At 52.0% G+C, this 19,335-nt stretch overlaps 5 protein-coding genes across 7 annotated transcripts; 2 read left to right on the top strand and 3 right to left on the bottom strand.

The window, feature by feature from the left end:
• Positions 1–323: 323 nt before the first annotated feature.
• On the bottom strand, positions 324–2,851 carry LOC1273276 (5'-AMP-activated protein kinase catalytic subunit alpha-2). The gene is made up of 2 exons (XM_312237.5): positions 1,889–2,851; positions 324–1,818 (listed from the first exon to the last, which is right to left on the bottom strand). Exons 1-2 carry the CDS (start codon positions 2,363–2,365, stop codon positions 598–600), a joined length of 1,698 nt encoding a protein of 565 aa, XP_312237.4. The 5' UTR covers positions 2,366–2,851; the 3' UTR covers positions 324–597.
• A 105-nt stretch (positions 2,852–2,956) lies between these two features.
• LOC1273277 (gamma-aminobutyric acid receptor-associated protein) lies at positions 2,957–6,041 on the top strand. The gene is made up of 2 exons (XM_312238.5): positions 2,957–3,279; positions 5,085–6,041. The coding sequence occupies exons 1-2, from the start codon at positions 3,190–3,192 to the stop codon at positions 5,385–5,387; spliced, it is 393 nt and encodes a 130-aa protein (XP_312238.3). The 5' UTR covers positions 2,957–3,189; the 3' UTR covers positions 5,388–6,041.
• Positions 6,042–6,198: 157 nt separating this feature from the next.
• LOC1273278 (ribosomal RNA processing protein 1 homolog) lies at positions 6,199–9,263 on the bottom strand. Of its 2 annotated transcripts, XM_003436161.2 has the most exons (4): positions 9,137–9,263; positions 8,662–9,050; positions 8,365–8,591; positions 6,199–8,283 (listed from the first exon to the last, which is right to left on the bottom strand). In XM_003436161.2, exons 2-4 carry the CDS (start codon positions 8,867–8,869, stop codon positions 6,454–6,456), a joined length of 2,265 nt encoding a protein of 754 aa, XP_003436209.2. In that variant the 5' UTR covers positions 8,870–9,050; positions 9,137–9,263; the 3' UTR covers positions 6,199–6,453. The 2 variants fall into 2 exon arrangements, with proteins under 2 accessions (XP_003436209.2, XP_312240.6); XM_312240.6 differs by having other exon boundaries at positions 8,662–9,172.
• Positions 9,264–9,359: 96 nt separating this feature from the next.
• On the top strand, positions 9,360–11,235 carry LOC1273279 (dolichol kinase). Of its 2 annotated transcripts, none has more exons than XM_061641478.1 (5): positions 9,360–9,514; positions 9,600–10,098; positions 10,155–10,544; positions 10,605–10,881; positions 10,955–11,235. In XM_061641478.1, the coding sequence occupies exons 1-5, from the start codon at positions 9,492–9,494 to the stop codon at positions 11,029–11,031; spliced, it is 1,266 nt and encodes a 421-aa protein (XP_061497462.1). In that variant the 5' UTR covers positions 9,360–9,491; the 3' UTR covers positions 11,032–11,235. The 2 variants fall into 2 exon arrangements, with proteins under 2 accessions (XP_061497462.1, XP_312241.5); XM_312241.5 differs by having other exon boundaries at positions 10,951–11,235.
• Positions 11,236–11,242: 7 nt separating this feature from the next.
• LOC1273280 (mucin-12) lies at positions 11,243–19,086 on the bottom strand. The gene is made up of 8 exons (XM_061641469.1): positions 18,942–19,086; positions 18,517–18,858; positions 15,163–18,448; positions 14,880–15,083; positions 14,475–14,811; positions 14,180–14,394; positions 13,969–14,099; positions 11,243–13,896 (listed from the first exon to the last, which is right to left on the bottom strand). The coding sequence occupies exons 1-8, from the start codon at positions 18,957–18,959 to the stop codon at positions 11,422–11,424; spliced, it is 7,008 nt and encodes a 2,335-aa protein (XP_061497453.1). The 5' UTR covers positions 18,960–19,086; the 3' UTR covers positions 11,243–11,421.
• Positions 19,087–19,335: the final 249 nt, after the last annotated feature.

Here is a 19,335-nt window from a genome sequence, read left to right as displayed (position 1 = left end):
TGTTTAATTAAAATATTTACAAGTGTTAAGAAAGTAGTTTGAACTGTTTAAATAATCTTTTCTGGTAAAAAAACGAAAAAAATAATTCACTGTTTTCAGTACACTGATGTACACAAAGGTTATCTGTGTAAGAAAATATTCGACCGCATGTCCTCGGCGCGGACCAGTGTGTTTCGAGAAATGTGCCGCAGATTCAGCATTGCATCCGATGAATTCAGGTATCATCAACGTTTTCAAGCATCATACCGCAGTCTTGGCATTGGCTAAGACAGATTCGGGAAGGTGTCCCGCGGTCTTGAGATAAAGTGTGAAACCCTGTAAGCTCCCTTCGTAAGGTCTTTATTTTGTTAGGCGAATACGAAAGCAGTAACAGTTGTTATTTCCCCCCCCGAAAGGTGTAGTAATGTCCAACAAATAACAACCACGAGCACGTGCGTTAAGGCGTGGATCGTCCGCTATATATTATAATCCTTGTTCGGTTTTTCCCTACAGCAAACAATTGTTACAGTTTGTTTTTTTTTGGCTTTTCATCTACAGCGCGTTAAAAATTAGGGCTAACAAAAATGTGCCGGCAAACCCCACCACCTATCCGATGATTTAGCGGGCCAGCTGCGCAATCAGCGCACCGCACATCTCGAAAAACTCCATCGTGTGGTGGCCGCTCGGCTGATGGTTGGAGGGAATGCCCATCCCCCCGAACCCGACCGGGGGCGGTGGCGTCAGGCTCTCCATGATCACATCGTCGCCCTGCTCCACCTCGTCGTTCGTCAGCGACTTAAAGTCCAGCAGATAGTTCTTCGGATCGACCTGGTACAGCTGGAGCGACATCTTCACGTGCTTGTCGTTGCGCGCATTGTACTTGCGCACGCGCACATGGTACGGGTTGATGATTTTCCACTCAAAGTCGAGCGCCTTCATCGCGCGGTACACCTCCAGCATGATGTCGTTCGGTTTCGACTGCGACCGTATCCCCAGGTGCCACTTGGCCCGCTTGACCGGCGTGCCGCGATGCTTGTCGATCGGCATCACGGCCGACGGCGACATGGTGCTGAGCGTGGGCACCGGCATGTTCTGGGCCGCCGTGACCGGCCGCTCCCGCAGCGGTGCAATGCGTTCCGGGTGTATCGAGGGCGATTTGAACGGCTCGCTCGGCGTGCCGGCCTGGGTCGGGGCGATCGAGCCCGGGCCGAGCGGCGTGCCGAACTTGCTGTCCGCACCGGGCGGTGGCGGGCTGCCAGCCACGTAAAACTCCTTCAGCTCCGCCTTGGCCGCCTCGTCCGCGATGCGCTTGTTGTCGATGATCAGATGGTACGCGATCGCGAGCTGATCGTGCGGGTCGCCGCTCAGCAGCGCATTGTGTACCTCGTGCTCCTTCACGCTGAACTTCTCGCACACCTCGCGGATCGCGTTCGTGTCCACCACGCTGCTGTCCTGCTCGACCGGCGACGGGAACAGGTACGCCGGCAGATCCTTCTGGAACCATTCGTGCTTCTTGATCTCCTCCACCGTCGCGCGCTTCAGCGGATCGACCTGCAGCATCTGGCACAGCAGGCTCACCACCTGCTTGTTCAGATACTCCGGAATGGGAAACACGCCCGACTTGATCTTGCGGAACAGCGTCGGCACGTGCTCGTCATCGAACGGCAGCGTGCCGCAGAGCAGCGCGTACAGTATGACGCCGCACGACCAAATGTCCACCTCCGGTCCGGCGTACAGCTTGCCGGAGATTACCTCCGGTGCGGCGTAGTTTGGCGAGCCGCACGAGGTGCGCAAAAACTCGCCATCCAGCATCATGTTCGATAGTCCGAAATCTGCAATCTGTGGGAAAGGGGGAGAAATGGTGAATCTTCGAGATCGCACTTTGAAGCCCCGATTAACGCCCGCCTACCTTCACGTGACGATTGTGATCGAGCAGCAAGTTTTCCGGCTTCAAATCGCGATGCACAATCATGTGCCGGTGGCAGTAGTCGACGCCGGAAATGATCTGCTGGAAGAAGCGGCGCGCCTCCGACTCCTGCAGCTTGCCGTTCTTGACGATGTAGTCGAACAGCTCGCCCCCGCTCACGTACTCCATGATCATGAAAATGTCGGTCGGCGTCGAGATCACCTGGTACAGCTTGATGATGTGCGGATGGCGGAACAGCTTCAGGTTCTGGATCTCGCGCCGAATCTTGCCCACCACGTCCAGGCTTTTGATCTTCTGCCGGTTCAGTATCTTCACCGCCACCTTGTGCTTCGTCACCTGGTGCTCGCCAATCTTGACCTTTCCGAACGAGCCCGTGCCAAGGGTAGCGCCCAGTATGTAGTGGCCTATCTTCACCAGCGGCTGGGGCGTCCCGCCCGGCTGCGAACCTTTATCGGCCATCCCGCTTATGTTTGGGTTTATTTATTATTAAAACCAAACGCGCTTTCTACGTCGTATCGCGGGCACTGCCGTAGGGTGCAAATCTGCTGTCTCCTCTTCACGCACAAAAAGTGTCCTTCAATTTTTCTCTACCTTTTTTTTATATGCCTTCCTGCGTCACGTTCAAGTACAACGCGACCTCGTAGGTTCTTGTTCTTGGGTAAATACTTGGTAACACCTCAGCACTGCAATTACATTGTACACGGGCACTGTTAAACACGGTTAGAGCTACATATTGGGAATGGTGTTTGAGGCTGGGGCAAGAATTTGTGAACTAATAAATTGTACAACCAAAACAAATATTCCTCCCAGCGGATGACGTTCTTCCAATGCTCACAGCATCACAATGGTTGTGCTACCATTGTGCTACATCGCAAAATGCAATCACAGTTTGTTCATACTTTTATGCTGCTTTTGTGTACAGTTCTTACCTGGTTGTGCATTCATATTTAATGTTCTTCGCGAAATACCCTAATAATTATTCAAAAAAAATCTTCAAAGTCGTTGCAAATTTTCGCCCCAACAAAAATCCTGCGCCGAAACTGTCAAACCGAAATGACCGATAGCGATGACGGTGGGCGAACGCAGTGCGCAGGCCTGCCTTCTCTCGAGTTTGTGATTGCGAAGCGACGGCCATCATTGTTTGGAGAGCAATTGTGCAGTGAACAAGTGCGTGCGCTTTATTCCGTATCGAAAAGATAAACCACCTTCCCCCCCAACATCAGCAGCAGCAGTAGTGAATCTTTCTTTATCGACACACCATTCTACGCATTTTAATAGCAAAGATGAAGTTCCAGTACAAGGAAGAGCACCCGTTCGAGAAGCGAAAGGCCGAGGGCGACAAAATTCGACGCAAATATCCAGACCGTGTGCCTGTAAGTATTGCCGTGTGTGGGTATATGAGAGTGTGTATGTGTGTGAATGTTTTGCGAGGGGGGGTGGAATGAGTTATATTTTCTTCTCCCTTCTGGGTCTGGCCCGTTGCTGTGTGTAGCAGTGGGAATGGAGGTTGTTTGTTTGTATATCGCCAAATGGCGTTGAGCGCTCTGCCAGCCCTAAAACCCTAATCACCCCCTAAGTACCCACGGATTTTTAAATGGAAATATGGCAACTTGGGCTAAACGACATACGGTCGTAAGTGCCGTTTTAATTTCTGCTATGAGTCAGATTTTGTGTGGTGCAATAGGCGCTGGCAAGGACACACTTTGTGCACCTGCGGGAAGGGCATTTTTCATCCACTGGAAGGACGACGGGCGGAAGTTCCGAGAACATCCAGCAACGAGGTTACAGCGGAAACAGCCTCTACGATCAGAATTAGAAAATTCTGACCCACCAACGACGGAATCGCTTGCTTTTTGCTTCATATTCCAAGGTTATTGCGTCATGGAAACGGTTTTGCGCTCAGGAGCAGCAAAGGTTCCTTTGTTTCTTTTTTCGTTCGCTGCTACAAGTCAACCATGACACGATCAGATCGTGTACGTATCTACTTCGCAGTAAGCGTTTTGCTACTCTCCTACACACTCGCGCACACAGACACACACATACACGCAATGGTTGTAAAGGGGAAGGGGTTGCAGGGTAGGAAGGTGGATAGAGGCTGGGTGTTTTGACCGTAGCAATTTGCTTTGCGCTGGCCGCGCGTCGTCTCGTACCTGTTTCGCGTACGGAATGGGGGGTAAAACGGACGGCAAGGGTCGCTAGGTACGAAGGGAAAGCTGTGCATCCAACCTGGTTCTTATCGTACCAAGGAACGCAGGACGGCAGGTACGCAGATGAATCATCGCCTCATCATCGCCCGTTCCACCAATGGCGGAACAGAGTGGCAGAGTTCGATTCAAAAACAATCGAACAAGAAAAACAACACCTCTCCACACACAGACGCAGGTTTATTGTCCCCCACCACTACAGGAAGCGATGGAATGGGCCGTACGTCGTGTTTGGTTGTGTGTGTGCGTAAAAGCAAGTTTTTCTCGCTTTGTGCGCATGGCCATGCCATTGAACAGCGTATCATCATCATCAGCCCATCGCACCAACACACTGAACGGCCCGCAGCCCAAGCTGTGGCAATAACAAAGTGAAGAGAAAATAACATACTCCACCGAGCCTGCCCTCTCATCCCCCCCCCGCCACTACTTTGCGTTTTGATCAGCTGTGTTTGGCTTGTGAAAATTCACCTGACCACTACACTGTACCCAACATTGTTGAGGGGGGGGGGGGGGGGGGGGCAGACAGGAAGCAATGCATTTTTGCAATCGATTTGAAGCTGTGTGTGTGTGATTTTTAATTCAATTTATTTCTTGCGGAATTACCAAAACGGCTGAATCTGTAAAGTAGGGGCTGATGTTTTGCGTGTAGAAAAGTAAACAAAAGCGACGGCGCATAACGTCATAATGCTAAGAAATGAGGTCAAAATTAGCAGGCGGCGGCGCCTGTCTCTGTCTCTCTTTGCATGATTGATAAGCAAACCCCGCCGCCTGCCTCCGTGTGGTTGCGATGGCTCAAACGATAAAGAAAACGAATCGCCTACCGATTAGGTTTAATGATAATTAGGGTAGGGATATTTTGTTGCCATACACAAAGAGAGCGTGCGTTGTTCTAATGGTGGCGTTAGCAGTGGGTGGTGGTCCCTTTTGCAACAACTACAACTTCTTTTCTATTGCGTTTTTCTCATCCCGGCCAGGTGATCGTCGAGAAGGCACCGAAAGCTCGCATCGATGACCTGGACAAGAAGAAGTACCTAGTCCCGTCCGACCTGACCGTCGGCCAGTTCTACTTCCTGATTCGCAAACGCATCCATCTCCGCCCGGAAGATGCGCTGTTTTTCTTCGTGAACAACGTCATTCCGCCGACGTCGGCCACCATGGGCTCGCTGTACCACGAGCATCACGAGGAGGACTACTTCCTCTACATTGCCTACTCGGATGAGAATGTTTACGGTAGCGGCAGCAGCAGCAGCAGCAGCACCGCTGACAGCAGCAACTAAGCTACCAGCGAAGCATAATTATAACCATAAAGCTTGTGTGCCGTGTTTGTGTGGGTGTGAGGACATGCAAACACACTCACGCTGCACACAGACACTGCACGCAACAACAAAAATACTTGTGATGATACTGAAGAAAAGGACAAAAAAATGTGTGAAAAGCCATTCTCTTGTATAAGCCTATAACACATCGATCCTCCTGCTTTTCTCCCCTCCCTCCCCTTTTCCCATCGATGTTCAAGATCTGGCGGATGGTGCTGGTGTGGCGATGGCGTTGAAGTTTGGCACCGCGCACAGCCCCGCATTCGCACGAGACTGACACTCACTTGCTGTTCTTTGATTTTCGTTCCCCAAACAGATGTTGATTTGTTGATTACACAGGGAGCGCTCTGCACTTGAACACGATTTCCTTTGTACTTTCCACCCTTATAGCAATACGTGCATGGGCCCGTTCGTTTTGTCCCTCCGCCCGCTTCCCTTTGTTTCTGTGGTTCATTTGTACTGGGGTATAGTTACATACTACAACAAAACAAAAGAATGCTAGGCCGTATTCGATTACGTATTTTATTTAATGCAAAAATATGCAAAAAAAAACTGTATAAGTAGGATTAATGGAAAAAATAAAACAAAAAAAAAACTCTTAAAAAACTATAAAAATCTAAGCTCTATTTTCTTGCTGACCCATCTTGGAAAATGATTGAGAAGTTATCCGAATACATATCTTCGGAAAACAAAAACACCACCCAAAACCAAAATAATGTGACCAGTGTTGGAGCTGCATTGGAAAGCTCATGGAGTAAAACTGACATAGAAATTACATTTACAGCACGGGACTTTATTGGGGCACAGTTTTACACAACTAGAACATCATTACAGAGCGCACTTAATTGCATTTAAAAAAGAAACTCACATCGTTACCCTCTACAAATTGTGGTAGTATGAGCGTGTGAAGCATGTCGGTACACTCTCCTCCACTCTGCTGCGCCTTAGGACACCCCCGACAAAAGCGATATCCTCGGGACGCAGGGGAGGGAGAGAGAGAGGCTGGTGTGTGTAAGTATGAAGCATTTTACTTCAGACCAAACTTTTTCTTGTAGAACGGATTGATCGGGCTGGGAATGAGGTTCGGCTTGAGCAGGCTCTTGGAAGGCTTTTTGGCCGAGTCGAACGGTAGCTGGGGCGAACTTTTCACCTGCTTGATGTGCTCCACCAGATCCTGGGCGACGTTTTTGTTCAGCGCAATCTTAACCCGCTTTCTGGCCGGCGTAACCGGTTCCTCTCCATCGTCTGTCGCGGCTCCGGACGCAACCCGCTTGCCAAGGTTTACCTTTGCCGCTGCCTTCGGTGGCTTTTCCAGCCTGGCGGTAATCGGTGTCATTTTGCGCGCGGGTATGAAATACTCCTCCTCGCCCTCCTGCAGCGGTTCCGACCATTCGTCCTTCGTTTCGAACGGTTTGCTGTCGGGTTTTGGTGCGGTCGGTTTGACCTTGCCCTGTTGCTTCTTTTTGCCGCTCGCTGTGGGTGTTGTTACATCGCTCTCGGCTGTCGCCTCGATCGTCGTTTGTACAGGTGCTGGCTTAAGCTTCTTCGCTTTACTGCTGGCAACTTCCGCCGGTACCTCCGGTTGCACGATTGGCACGAGCAGTGGGACGGCGTCCGTTTCTGCATCGGCCGGAGCTTTATTCTTTTTCTTCTTCAGCCGCTCCTTCAACAGTTTCATCTTTTCTTCCCTTTTCCGCTCCAGCAGCTCCAGCTTGGCCTGTTTCCGTGCCATCGCTGGGTTCATTTTCGTCGGCCTAACTCGTCGCTTTTTCTTAGTCTTCTCCGTTGCCGGGGTTGCAACGTTTTCGGACTGTTCTTCCTGTGCACCGTCTTGCTCATCTGCCGCTTCACCATTTTCACCGGAAGCATGCTCACCTTCCTCATCATCATCATCATCATCACCATCAGCAGCAGCATTGGCTTTCGCTTTCGCCTTTGCCTTTGCCTCCTGTTTTTCGCGCAGCAGCTTTTTCGCGTGTCGGCGCTCCTTCCGCAGCTCCTTTAAGCTTTTCCGCTTCTCACCGACCAGGTCGGAGCGATACTTTTCCAGCTCCATCACCTGCTCGTCAAGGTCCACGTGGTAGTCCTTTGGGTTGATGCTCGGAATGCGCTTCACGCCGATCGGGAACACACCGTCGGCGAACTTTTTGAACTGCTTCACCAGCTGCAGCGCCCGCTTCTTGCCCTTCGTCTTCACGAACGATTTGTAGCGATACGTTTCGAACAGTTCGATGATTTCCTGCGGATCGAACTCAATCTGGGGAACGTCCACGCTCACACGGCCGGCACGAGGATCTAGCACCCTTTCTTCCTCCGCTCCATCCTCGTCTCGCTCTGCTTCGTCCGCTTCGGTTTGCTCCTCCTCCCCTTCCTCTAACTGCTGAGTTTCCTCTTCACCTTCCTCTGCTGCTTCTCCACCATCCGCATCTTCTTCACCCTCCTCCTCCTCGTTTTCCACCACAAAATCTACATTTTCAATGTTGCCCGTGACAAAGTTGTGACTTTTCCACATTTCAAACTTCTCCTGAAACTCCTGCCCCAGCTCGGACTGCTGCATCAGGGCGTGGAAGATGTTCTTCTTGATCGAAGCGCTCACCGAGCCGTCGTCCGTTTTGAGCAGCGCCTGTACGAACACCTCCAGTATCTGCGTTACCGCCTCCTTCGGGATGTCCCCGTTCGTCACCTTGGCCAGCTCGTTCAGGAACAGATCGTTGAAATGGTTCATCAGCCCGTACGAGACGACGTCGCGGTTCAGTATGGTTTCGTCGATCGTTTGCTTGAAGCGCTCCACGTGCTCCTTCTGCCAGCCGGCTTCGTGCAGCGCAAACATGGCCTGCCGCGTTACCCGTCGGACCAGCTGCAAATCGAGAAGCGATGCGTTGATTAGTGAACACCCTTCGGGAAGGAATCGCGCACCCGTTCCGTTCCGTATGCTTACCATCATGAACTTGTCTAACCGCCAACGGTCAATACCGAACCACTCGTTGCCCATGGTGACGAGGAACGCCTTGAAGAACTGCATCGCTACCGGAACGTCATGGTCAAAGCACCGCACCAGCGAACCGAGCGACTCGGCCAGCTCCTCCTGCACCAGCGGCTTGTCCGACATCCACATACAATAGAACAGCCCCTTCCAGAGCCGCATAAAGTCCAAATCGCTAAAAACTGAGCCGGAAATGGATCATTGTTGCTAAATTCCTCACGACTCTTCCGAGATCGCTAACAGGATACTTACCGAACGTGCTCTGGCTGCGTGTGGTTAGCCAGGTCTTTAGATTCTTCAGCACCCTGCGCCGCATCGTAGCATCATTACCGGCAAGTGTCCGTGCGAACTTGATCTCCTGCGCAATGATTGCCCGTTTGCTGGCGGGCTTCCCGTCGTCCTCCATCATCGGTATTGCCGACGTTCCTTCCGCGTCCGCGGTGTCCTCTTTGACTACCATGCTTTGGCCTGGCACCACCAAGCACCAGCGCTAGCGACGTTGTTGACGCGTGAACACGTGCGTTCGCTGCAGGGTCCCCTCTTGGCGGCGTGCAGAACGACTACAACCCTAGCCCGGGGGGGAAGGATCGTTGCAAACACTTGATCCCGGTGCAACACGGTCTGCTGATTGCGGAGGGACGCTTTTGGAGAAGGTTTTCGATCACTTACTGTTCTTTTTGTTGGAAATTTATGTTCCTTGTTAGGAGCAGGATATTTTCATGCCTACCTTTCACAGTGGGATCGCACACGGTCTAGGCAAATGATAAGCAGATGACGTTTCTTGAACTGACATTGCGAATCCCGGTGCGCGAAATGTGACGTAAAAAATATCGTATTTTGTGTGTTTCTATTACGTTTCAATTTGACTATATTTACGATTTTATACATACTTTTAAATTAACTTATCGATATTTTATGTTGAATTAATGAAACCTGTCTTTTAACATTTTAAATTTCCTGTTCAAAGTTCGATATTCGGTTCGGAGACCTTCACACTAATTGTTAATTGGGTAGAACTGTCAGATGGGTTTGTTTTGGTTACTGTTTTGAAATATGCTTCCTATTCGGTTATTTAGCGGAGGATGAATAAATCATACAAAACACGGTAAGCGTAAAGAATTATGTGACAAAAAAAAACCCAACAAACTCTACCTTTTGTTCCGTCCCATCCTTTGCGAACTATCAAACAGACCCGGGGCCAGCGATGGATGGTGGCTTTGCGTGCTGGTGCCAGCTTGCTACGCGGCCACCGTTTGGCGACCTTATCAGCGCGCCTACGACCAACACCTGCCACGAGATTACAAGCGCACGGTAATCGTGACCTTTGGACTGCTGCTCCAGTCACTAGTCATCCGCGGAACCGTGCAATCCCGATGGAACCGTCGGCAGGCGGTTCTGCTCACGCTGGCCGCTGTTGTCCCCCTCAGCTGGGGGTTGTTTTTAGTGTGCCTGAAGGAGAATGTTGCATTCGGGGGTGTGAGCGCACTGCTGCCAATCGCGCTGTACGATAAGCTTTACCACACCGTCCTTCGAACGATACCAAAGAGCTTCAGCTATGGGGAGGCTTGCGTCGTGGTGCAAGGTTTCGTTGCGTTTGCCTACTGCGCTTTGCTGCAGTTGCCGCTGGCAACGCTTTTGCGACCCGATGCCGTGTACACGGAAATGCAAACGATCTACTGTATCCTGCAGGTGAGCAGCGATGGTTCGTGGTAAAACCGGTGTTAACTCTTAATTTTTCTTTTCAGATCGGTTTGGTGGGAATTTTTCTTCTCGCGTGCGCAACATACTACTGCACATGGCTGCGCAAAACCATTCCCTTTTGGTTCGCACTGGCCGTAACGACCGTTCTGGTGGCTTTATGTCCGATCGGCAAACTGCCGGCCATTACCCGGTTGGTACTGTTTCTCGTAGCCGATGGACAAACGATGATCACGACTGGGATGTATCTGGCACTGTTGCTGCTGACGGTGTCTTTCGTCATGTGGCAGTTCAACTATGGCCGCCGCACGACAACGGCCACGCGGAAAGTGTTCCACCTGCTCATCGTTCTCGTGTACGGACCGGGGCTTTGGTATCAGTGCCGATTGCTCTACCTTGCCAGTGGGCTAATGTTGGCCGTACTGATCGTGCTAGAGGTAAGGTATAGCACCACACTAGATTGCTTTACGATTTTCTCATCACCCGTTCGGCTGCAGATGGCTCGCCTAATACAGCTAGCACCGGTGGCAAGCGTACTGAACACGGCGGTGCAGCTGTTCATCGACGAAAAGGATGCCGGTGCGATTGCCCTTACACCGATCTACCTGCTGGTGGGATGCTCGTTGCCATTCTGGCTCCATCCAGCACCGTGCGACTTGACCAACTCGGGCGGACTGCAAATGCTCACCCTTTCGGCGGGTGTGCTATCGATCGGGATCGGTGATACGGCAGCCAGTGTGGCGGGATACCACTTCGGCCGGCACAAGTGGCATGGTAAGGATGATGATGATGGGTATCTCTCAGCCCGACACTGTCAATAATGCTTGGTTATTGCTTTCCCAGCTAGAACGAATAAATCCGTTGAAGGAACGGTTGCCTCGGTACTGCTGCAAGCGCTGGCCATCGGGGCACTGTACCACGTGAGCGTGATACAGCTGACGGTTAGCCGGGCCGCGTACGCCGGCATTGCCGTGCTAGTGAACGCTCTCGTCGAGTCGCGGACGGACCAGATCGACAATTTGGTGCTGCCGCTCGTCACCTACCTGATACTTGTTAGCTCCTGCTGACGATCGATCGCTGGTGCCTTGATTAAATTATTTTCCTTTAATAAGACACACACAAACACAAGGGAGGGTTCATGGATTGCATGATCGTCTAAAAGTTTTAATCTCTTCCAAATTGATATACTCTAAACCTCTACTCTACCGCTAGCTCCGTGTAATTGCTGAGTGTGTAGTGTAGTATCGCACAATGCCTAGGCCCTGGAACGTTCGTGATTAGTCGTTTGTGTACATCCGCCGAACTTTACGCCACTCATTTCGCCCATCGTTCGTCCTCCCCGCGAGCCATCCGGATCAGCGGGTTCGTTATGCACGAGACCGCATCCTTCACCGTGTGGTAGATGATGTTCTTGATCTGCAGCTTGTCCTCGTGGTTCGAGTGCGTCCCGCTCAGGTGCCGGAACTCGTTCGTCAGCTTCAGACAGTGGGAGACGTTCTCCGGCGACACGAAATCCTCCGCCACCTTGATGCAGTTGTGCAGGTTGCGCACCTGGTGGGGCGCACCGGCCGGTATGAATATGGCATCGCCGGCGCACTGCACGATCGCGTACCCCTCCACGTGGTACTCCTGCTGCAGCCGCTTGCGCAGGTTGCGATCGAGGTACCACTTCTGGTCGTGGATCGGGTCGTGGTTCGGCTTGATCGTGCCGCCCCGCTCCAGCTCGATCCGGTTGAGCAGGGCGCGTATCTTGTCCGCGTCCTGCGCGTGATAGATGTGCCACAGTGCCCCGGGCAGCTCCTTCCGCTCCCGTACCCGCTGGCGCGTCAGATAGTCGCAATCCTCCGAGTCGATCAGCTCGACGATCTTCTCGTTGTACCGGGCGCTCGGTACGTCCCGCGGTACGCCCACGTACACCATCACGTTGACCGCGTCGGAAATGTCCAGGTGCAGGTTGGTGGTGCCCTTGGTCGGATGCAGCGCCGACCCGTACGCACTGTACATCTTCGGTCCGAGATCGGGCCGCACGAAGAAGCTGCTCAGCCGGCTGGCCAAATTCAGGCGACCCTCGCGCCGCGTGTACTCGGCCAGCGGGAGCGACTTCATGAGATCGTAGAACCGGGTCGGCATCATTTCGGCAAAATCGTCCCCGGGCGGCCAATCCTTCAGCTTCAGCATCATCGGCCGCTCGCGCTCGTCCAGCAGCCGCTCGCTCAGCTCCTCGAAGCCCTCCCAAAACACGCGCATCGGATGGCCGCGCACTATCTTGCCGTTGAGGCAGTTGATCAGATCGTTCACCTGGTCGCCAAAGTCGCGCCCGAACGAGCCCGGCAGCCACAGGTCCATGTTCATCTTGCTCGAGACGGCCGACACCATCACGGGCTGGCCCCGTTCCCACTGCTCGTGGAACACGCGATAGTTGTGCACGTCGAGCGGGTCGAGCAACCGCAGCAGCCGCCCATTGCAGAGCCAATCGTGGGCCACGTCCGGGTAGAGCGTTTTCGACTGCACGAGGTTCATCCTACGCTCGCTCTTGTTGCGGTACCGGGCAGCTCCCTCCTTCATGCTGCGATTGTAGTCCACGGTCGCGCGGTCGTTCACCAGATCGTCGCTACCGTTTTGTCCTTTCAGGAAGATAAACTCGTCGAGAAACTCGGCCACAAACTGCTTCGCCCGCTCGCGCTGTATGCTGACACACTCGACGAAATCGTTCAGCTGGTGCCGCGTGCTCACCATGTGCGGCTGCAGGAGCGGGAAAATGCTCTTGTCCGTTTTCACCACCTGCTTGATGATCATGGTGACCGTTTTTTCGTCCACCGTAGGGGACGGTTTAAACCGATCCTCCTCGCTGTAAGGTACCGGAAGCGTTTGGGGCACCTCCTTGGTGCCATTGTCATTCGCCGTCCCGTTCCCATTAGCTGCGGGCACAGCACATTCCGTCTTCAGTGGCACATTGCCTGAGCCCTCCTGACTCCCGTTGGACGTCCGATTGTTTACCAATCTGTTTGGCTCTTGCTTCACATTGGGCACACCACCACCACCACCCTGATGTTCGGTCTCACTTTCCGTAACGAAACTTTCATTGCTGTTAGTGCCCAGAACAACGCCCTCATCGTCCGGGCTGTCCGTCAACATTTTGTCACCATCCTGTTCGTGTTCCGCCTTAACCGGTGCCTTCGAAACGGCCGTAGCCTTGTACAGCCGCTCATCGAAATGGTCACCGGCGGCATGAATCTCCCGCTCGAAACCATCAAAGCTGTAGCTTTGCTTTTCCTTGGCAGCCTCATTGGCCTCTTCCTGCCCGCTGCACGATGATGGCCACGCGTTTTGCTGCTCCCGACACTCCCGATATTGCTGCATAAACACGATCCGACATTCGTACGGATCGCTTTCTTCGTTTTTCAAACCGTCCACCACTTTCCCATTGCTACCACCCATCGTCATCTGCTCGATTTGCTTTATCGTAACGGACACCTCTCCACCGGTAAATTCAAGCGCCCCGCCAGCTTCATCCGGCATGAGCGGGTAAATGAATTTCAGCTGATCCATTATCTTTCTCAGCGGCGGTTCCCTCGTTAGCGGACAGTCACAGTTGAGCGGGATTTCCAGCAGCGCACAGATACCGTGCATCTGGCGGACCAGCGTGTACAGACATTTGCTCGGGATGATTTGCGTCAGCATCAGTCGGGTCTGGTCGTGCGGTTCCTTGGTGGCACTGCACAGCAACCAGCCGTTCGCGTCCTTGTCCTTGGCTGACGAGTCCGCCGTTATAATACCATTTTTGCGACACTAAAGCGAGGAAGAAGAATGGGGTGGTTAATGGTTGAAGGAGCGCAATGTGAATGGCTCTCTATTAGGTACCTTGTAGCAGTCGATGCACACGACAAACCCGCACGTTGAACAGACCCAATGGTGATTGAACAGCGTCGTCTGGCAAACGTCACACATCTCCCGCACACCCTGCACCGCCTGCTTCCAGGCTATGGTTTTATCTGAAGCGGAATTTGTGGCAAAAACGGAACATAAGAAACGGGCCAACTTAATGAGCACCAACCGAACCGAAACTGCCTACCTTCGGCCATGTGCTCATAGTACGCTTCCTTCTCCTGGTGGAACAGTTCGCAAAACTTGTAGCCCACCTGGCCGAGCAGAAATTTGGACTTCTCCACCGACAGATCGGCTGGCACTTTCTGCAAATTGGAGCTCCACAGGCTGGTATCCGCCTCCTTCGCGTCCCAAATCGGGTCGGCAAACCCGTACACCTCCAGCTGTCCCGAATCATTGTACCTGGAGAGATGTAGATAATGGAAAAGCCCGGCTCGCATTACGATTGAAAGCTCCCTTCCATTTGCCCCGCCCATACGTACCTGAGCTTGCGGAACGCAATAAACCGACAAAAGATGATGGATGCATTCCGCGACCGTACCGCAGCAGAGCGGCCACACTCCCGGCAGCGGGGCAACCGGGAGGCCACCTTGTAGCAGGGCCCGTTCTGCAGGAACGCTTCCGTCGGGCGCTTCGGTCGCGGGTTCGATCGGCGCCGCTTGTTCGGATCGGTATCCTTCGGTGGGTTTTTCCGCTTCATGGCTTGGATTTTTTGGTACAGCAGCTGCTCGTACTCCAGCTTCGTCATGGTGGAGGGCGACGAAGCAATGAAGGGCCGCTGCAGATGGTCATACGTTGCCGGCGATTGTGCTGGGGTGACTAGGGGGGAAACAACATTATTGTAAATTAACATTCGCTTTACCGCTGAATGGGGTGAAAATACGCACTTGTCTTTGCCGGGTGATAGCTTTGGGTGGCCATTGCTAACGGTGTGCTGTTGGCTGCCGAAGGTACTACCGTATGCGCTGAGCTCGGCTGAATGCGTTCCGGCGGTTGATTCGTTTGCGTTTGAACGCTCGCCGCGGCCTTGTTTGTTTGCAGCATTACTTGCGCTAGCAGATGCTGCAAATTGTACTTTTGCAGTTGCTCCCCTATACGAAAGAAAAAGGGACAGATTGTTGATTAGGCACAATAAAATAATGTTCAATTGTTTCCAGTGCGTTTACTCACATAACGCTGGATTGGCATTGAAAGCCGATGGCACTGCCGATACTTTTTGTACTCTCTTCTTGGTGTCGTTTGCTGCCGTGCCCGGACGCGTAACGGTCGCTAGCTGGTTTAGCGATTCCTGCGCGGTGGTGGTAAGGGTCGCCTGAAGTCTTTCCTTGGTGGTTGGATTTAAAAAGCCTGCCGGTTTTAACTGTTCCTTTGTAGTGGTAGCTACGCTGGCAGGAAGACATTCCTTTTTTTTCGGTTTTATAACAATGGCGTTGGGTTGGTTTAACGATTCACGCGGGCTACTGGTGGTGGATGTCGTTGCAAGAAGACTTTCCTTCGTTTTCGGATTCATAGCGATAGTGGGCTGTATAAGCGGTCCCGTTGCGCTGGTTAATGTAGCACCTCCAGGGAGAATTTCCTTTGTCTTGCGATTCATATAGACAGCGGATTGCATAAGCAGTCCCGTTGCGCTGGTTAATGTAGCACCTCCAGAAAGAATTTCTTTCGTCTTGGGATTCATACCGACAGCGAATGGTTTAAGGTGTTTCGGTGCGCTGGTTAAAGCAGCTCCTCCTGGAAGAATTTCCTTCGTCTTGGGATTCATACCGACGGCAGATTGTTTAAGCGGTTCCGGGGCACTGGACGATGTAGCTCCCAGAGGACTTGCCTTCTTCTTCGGAAGCATTACGACTGCGGGCTGATTAATCGATTCCTGTGCGCTGGGTAGTGATGCTCCAAGAAGACATTCCTTCATCTTCGGATGCATTTCGACTGCGGACTGAGTAATCGATTCCTGCGTGCTGGTTGATGCTTCAAGAGGACTCGCCTTCGTCTTCGGATGCATTACGACTGCGGGCTGAGCAATCGATTCCTGTGCGCTGGATAATGATGCTCCAAGAGGACTTTCTTTTGTCTTCCGATCCATACCGACTGCAGGTTGTTTTAGCAGTTCCAATGCGCTGGTTGATGTAGCTCCTAGAGGACTTTCCTTTGTCTTCGGAAGCATTACGACTGCGGGCTGATTAATCGATTCCTGTGTGCTGGGTAGTGATGCTCCAAGAAGACTTTCCTTCATCTTCGGATGCATTACGACTGCGGGCTGAGCAATCGATTCCTGTGCGCTGGATAATGATGCTCCAAGAGGACTTTCTTTTGTCTTCCGATCCATACCGACTGCAGGTTGTTTTAGCAGTTCCAATGCGCTGGTTGATGTAGCTCCTAGAGGACTTTCCTTTGTCTTCGGAAGCATTACGACTGCGGGCTGATTAATCGATTCCTGTGTGCTGGGTAGTGATGCTCCAAGAAGACTTTCCTTCATCTTCGGATGCATTACGACTGCGGGCTTAATAATCGATTCCTGCGCGCTGGATAATGATGCTCCAAGAGGGCTTTCTTTAGTCTTTCGATCCATACCGACAGCAGGTTGTTTTAGCAGTTCCAATGCGCTGGTTGATGTAGCTCCTAGAGGACTTTCCTTTGTCTTCGGAAGCATTACGACTGCGGGCTGATTAATCGATTCCTGTGCGCTGGGTAGTGATGCTCCAAGAAGACTTTCCTTCATCTTCGGATGCATTACGACTGCGAGCTGAATAATCGATGCCTGCGTGCTTGTTGATGCTTCAAGAGGACTCGCCTTCGACTTCGGATTCATATCGACAGTGGATAGTTTAGGCGGTTCCGGTGCGCTGGATAATGATGCTTCAAGAGGACTTTCTTTTGTCTTCGTATCCATAGCCACAGCGGGTTGTTGAAGCAGTTCCAATGCGCTGGTTGATGTAGCTCCTCCAGGAAGAATTTCTTTCGTCTTCAGATTCATACCGACAGCGGATTGTTTAAGCGGCTCCGGTGCGCAGGATAATGATGCTCTACGAAGACTTTCCTTCATCTTCGGATGCATAACGACTGCGGGCTGATTAATCGATCCCTGCGTGCTGGTTGATGCTTCAAGAGGACTCGCCTTCGTCTTCGGATGCGTTACGACTGCGGGTTGATTAATCGATTCCTGTGCGCTGGATAATGATGCTCCAAAAAGACATTCTTTTAAGGCTGGCTTCGCAATGCTGCCTGCTTGTGTGGGCGAATCCAGTGTGCTGCTGGTAGATGCCGTAGCAAGACCACTTTCCTTCGCGTTCGCTTTCGTAAGGCCAGGTGATTGTTTTTGTGGTTCTTTTTTAATGCCACTAAGGCTGGCAAGAAGTTTTTCCTTAGTGGCCGGATTTATAGAGGAAGTAGGCTGTTTGAGCAGATTCCGCGAGCCCGGGTATGCAGTCCCAGCAAGACATTCTTTTAAGCTTTGATTCGTGGTTGCCAGTGAACGTTCCTTCGTTGCTGACTGCTTTAGCGGTGCCCGCGTGCTGCTGATGGTTGCAGCTGCAACAGGACTTTCCTTTAAGCTTTGCTTCATACTGGACGCAGCTGACGTGATGCTGGACGTAGCTGCTCGAAGGCTTTCCTCGGTGCTCGGACTATCGTGGGCAATTGTCCGATTTAACTCCGGACTGCTGATGGATGTGTTGGCGGGAAAAGCGGGAACAGGAACCACCTTAACCAAATTGCCACCGCTACCGCTGTCATGCTTCGTGTCCAAGTTGAGCGCCTCAATCTGGCTCTGTCCTTTGGGTACCAGATTGGAGGTAACGCTTGGGGCGGTGCTTGTCGTTTGCGTAAACGTTGCGCTCGGTGCCTCCATAGGAAAGCTGTGAGCGGGCGGCGGTTCGTTAATGTACTCTACAGTAACCTTCTCACTGGCGGACAGAATCCGATGGCCGGTGCGTCCCAGCCTGGGGCTGTACTGTTTCGGTGGTGGGTGCTGTTGCTGTAGCGTCGTAGGGCCGACATCGGGCGCACCGTACACGTGCGGCGGGGCAGGTGGCTTTACCTTCGGCTTAATTATGGCAAGCATCATATTGGGATCATATCGCGGCTTCTGCTGCAGCTGTATGCGTTTGTAGATTTCTTGCTGCGTTTTTGCATGGTCAGTTGTCTGTTGTTGTAGCAAAATCGCTGCTGGATTGGTCGACCCGATGGGCGTGTTGCCACTGTTTGCCTCAGGCGACAGAATCGCTAACGTGTGCAACTGTTTCGGGTAAGCGCTCGATTGCTGAGTTTGCTGCTGCGTTGCGGTTTCCAGGGCCGGTTTGCTAGCTGGTATTATGACAGGTACCACATTCGAGCGTTTCGTTCCATCCGAGAGCCCTATGCCGTTGAGAAGTATTGCTCCGCACGGTGTCATATGAGGCATTGGCGTGGCCGGCAGCTCGCGTGGCGTTATATTGTAAACCGTCGTTATGTATTCGTCCTGAAAAGTACACCAAATGTTTTATCAAGCTGGGCGAGCCAAACCTTTATCGTCTATGATTCGCTCACCTTTTTGCTGGAGGACGATGATGGAGTCGGTTCTGAGGCGGTTGTAGATGGTACGGTCTTTGGCGATACGGAACGTGATGGATCCATCTGCACAATCCGATTGCGGAAATTCTGTTCCAGCATATCTTGGTACACCTGCTCATAGGTTCTTGCTGTTGCGGCTGGGTTCGGTCCGGTCGTTTGGGAAGCGGATGCTGATGCCATGCCGGAACCGTTTGGAGTCGTTGCTGCTGAGCGCGAATCGGACGGTACACTGGCGGCGGGTAATGGGCCATCGACTCCGGAAGATAATCGGTTTGGATACATTTCCCAGTGACGTTGAACCTCGCTATGCATGTATGGCTATTGAGGGGTGGGGGAAACACAGAGGTAGAAACGGATCACAGCCACTGCTGCTACGCTTCGGACGATGCACATCAACTTACCTTGTCTTCCGCTGCCATCTCGCGCTAACTTTATCTACACTGTGGTTTGTTTACACTTTGGAGCTTAAACTAGACGATTGCCACACAGCGTGAGGACTGAAAATAACTTTTTTTTTATGGAATACTGACCATTTTTGTAGCGATACGAGATGCAAATCTTCTACCACACTTTTGTTTATAAGCTTCAACCATTATGTGAGACGTCAGAAAAGTCAATCGATGCAACTGCAGCATTCTAAAGGGTGTGTGTGTATGTACGTGTGTGTGCATTCCTGATTGCATCAACAAGCGATAGGACAGCAATTGTTATCGAAGATGCTTAAGGTATGAATGCAAAAAGAGAGAGAGAGAGAAAAAAAAACACCCGTTTAATTTATTGTCTAAAACAGAAGGT

The sequence above is a fragment of the Anopheles gambiae genome, chromosome 2, assembly GCF_943734735.2.
Source record: "Anopheles gambiae chromosome 2, idAnoGambNW_F1_1, whole genome shotgun sequence".
NCBI classification, from domain to species: Eukaryota; Metazoa; Arthropoda; class Insecta; order Diptera; family Culicidae; genus Anopheles; species Anopheles gambiae.
This window is presented reverse-complemented; position numbering and strand designations above follow the sequence as displayed.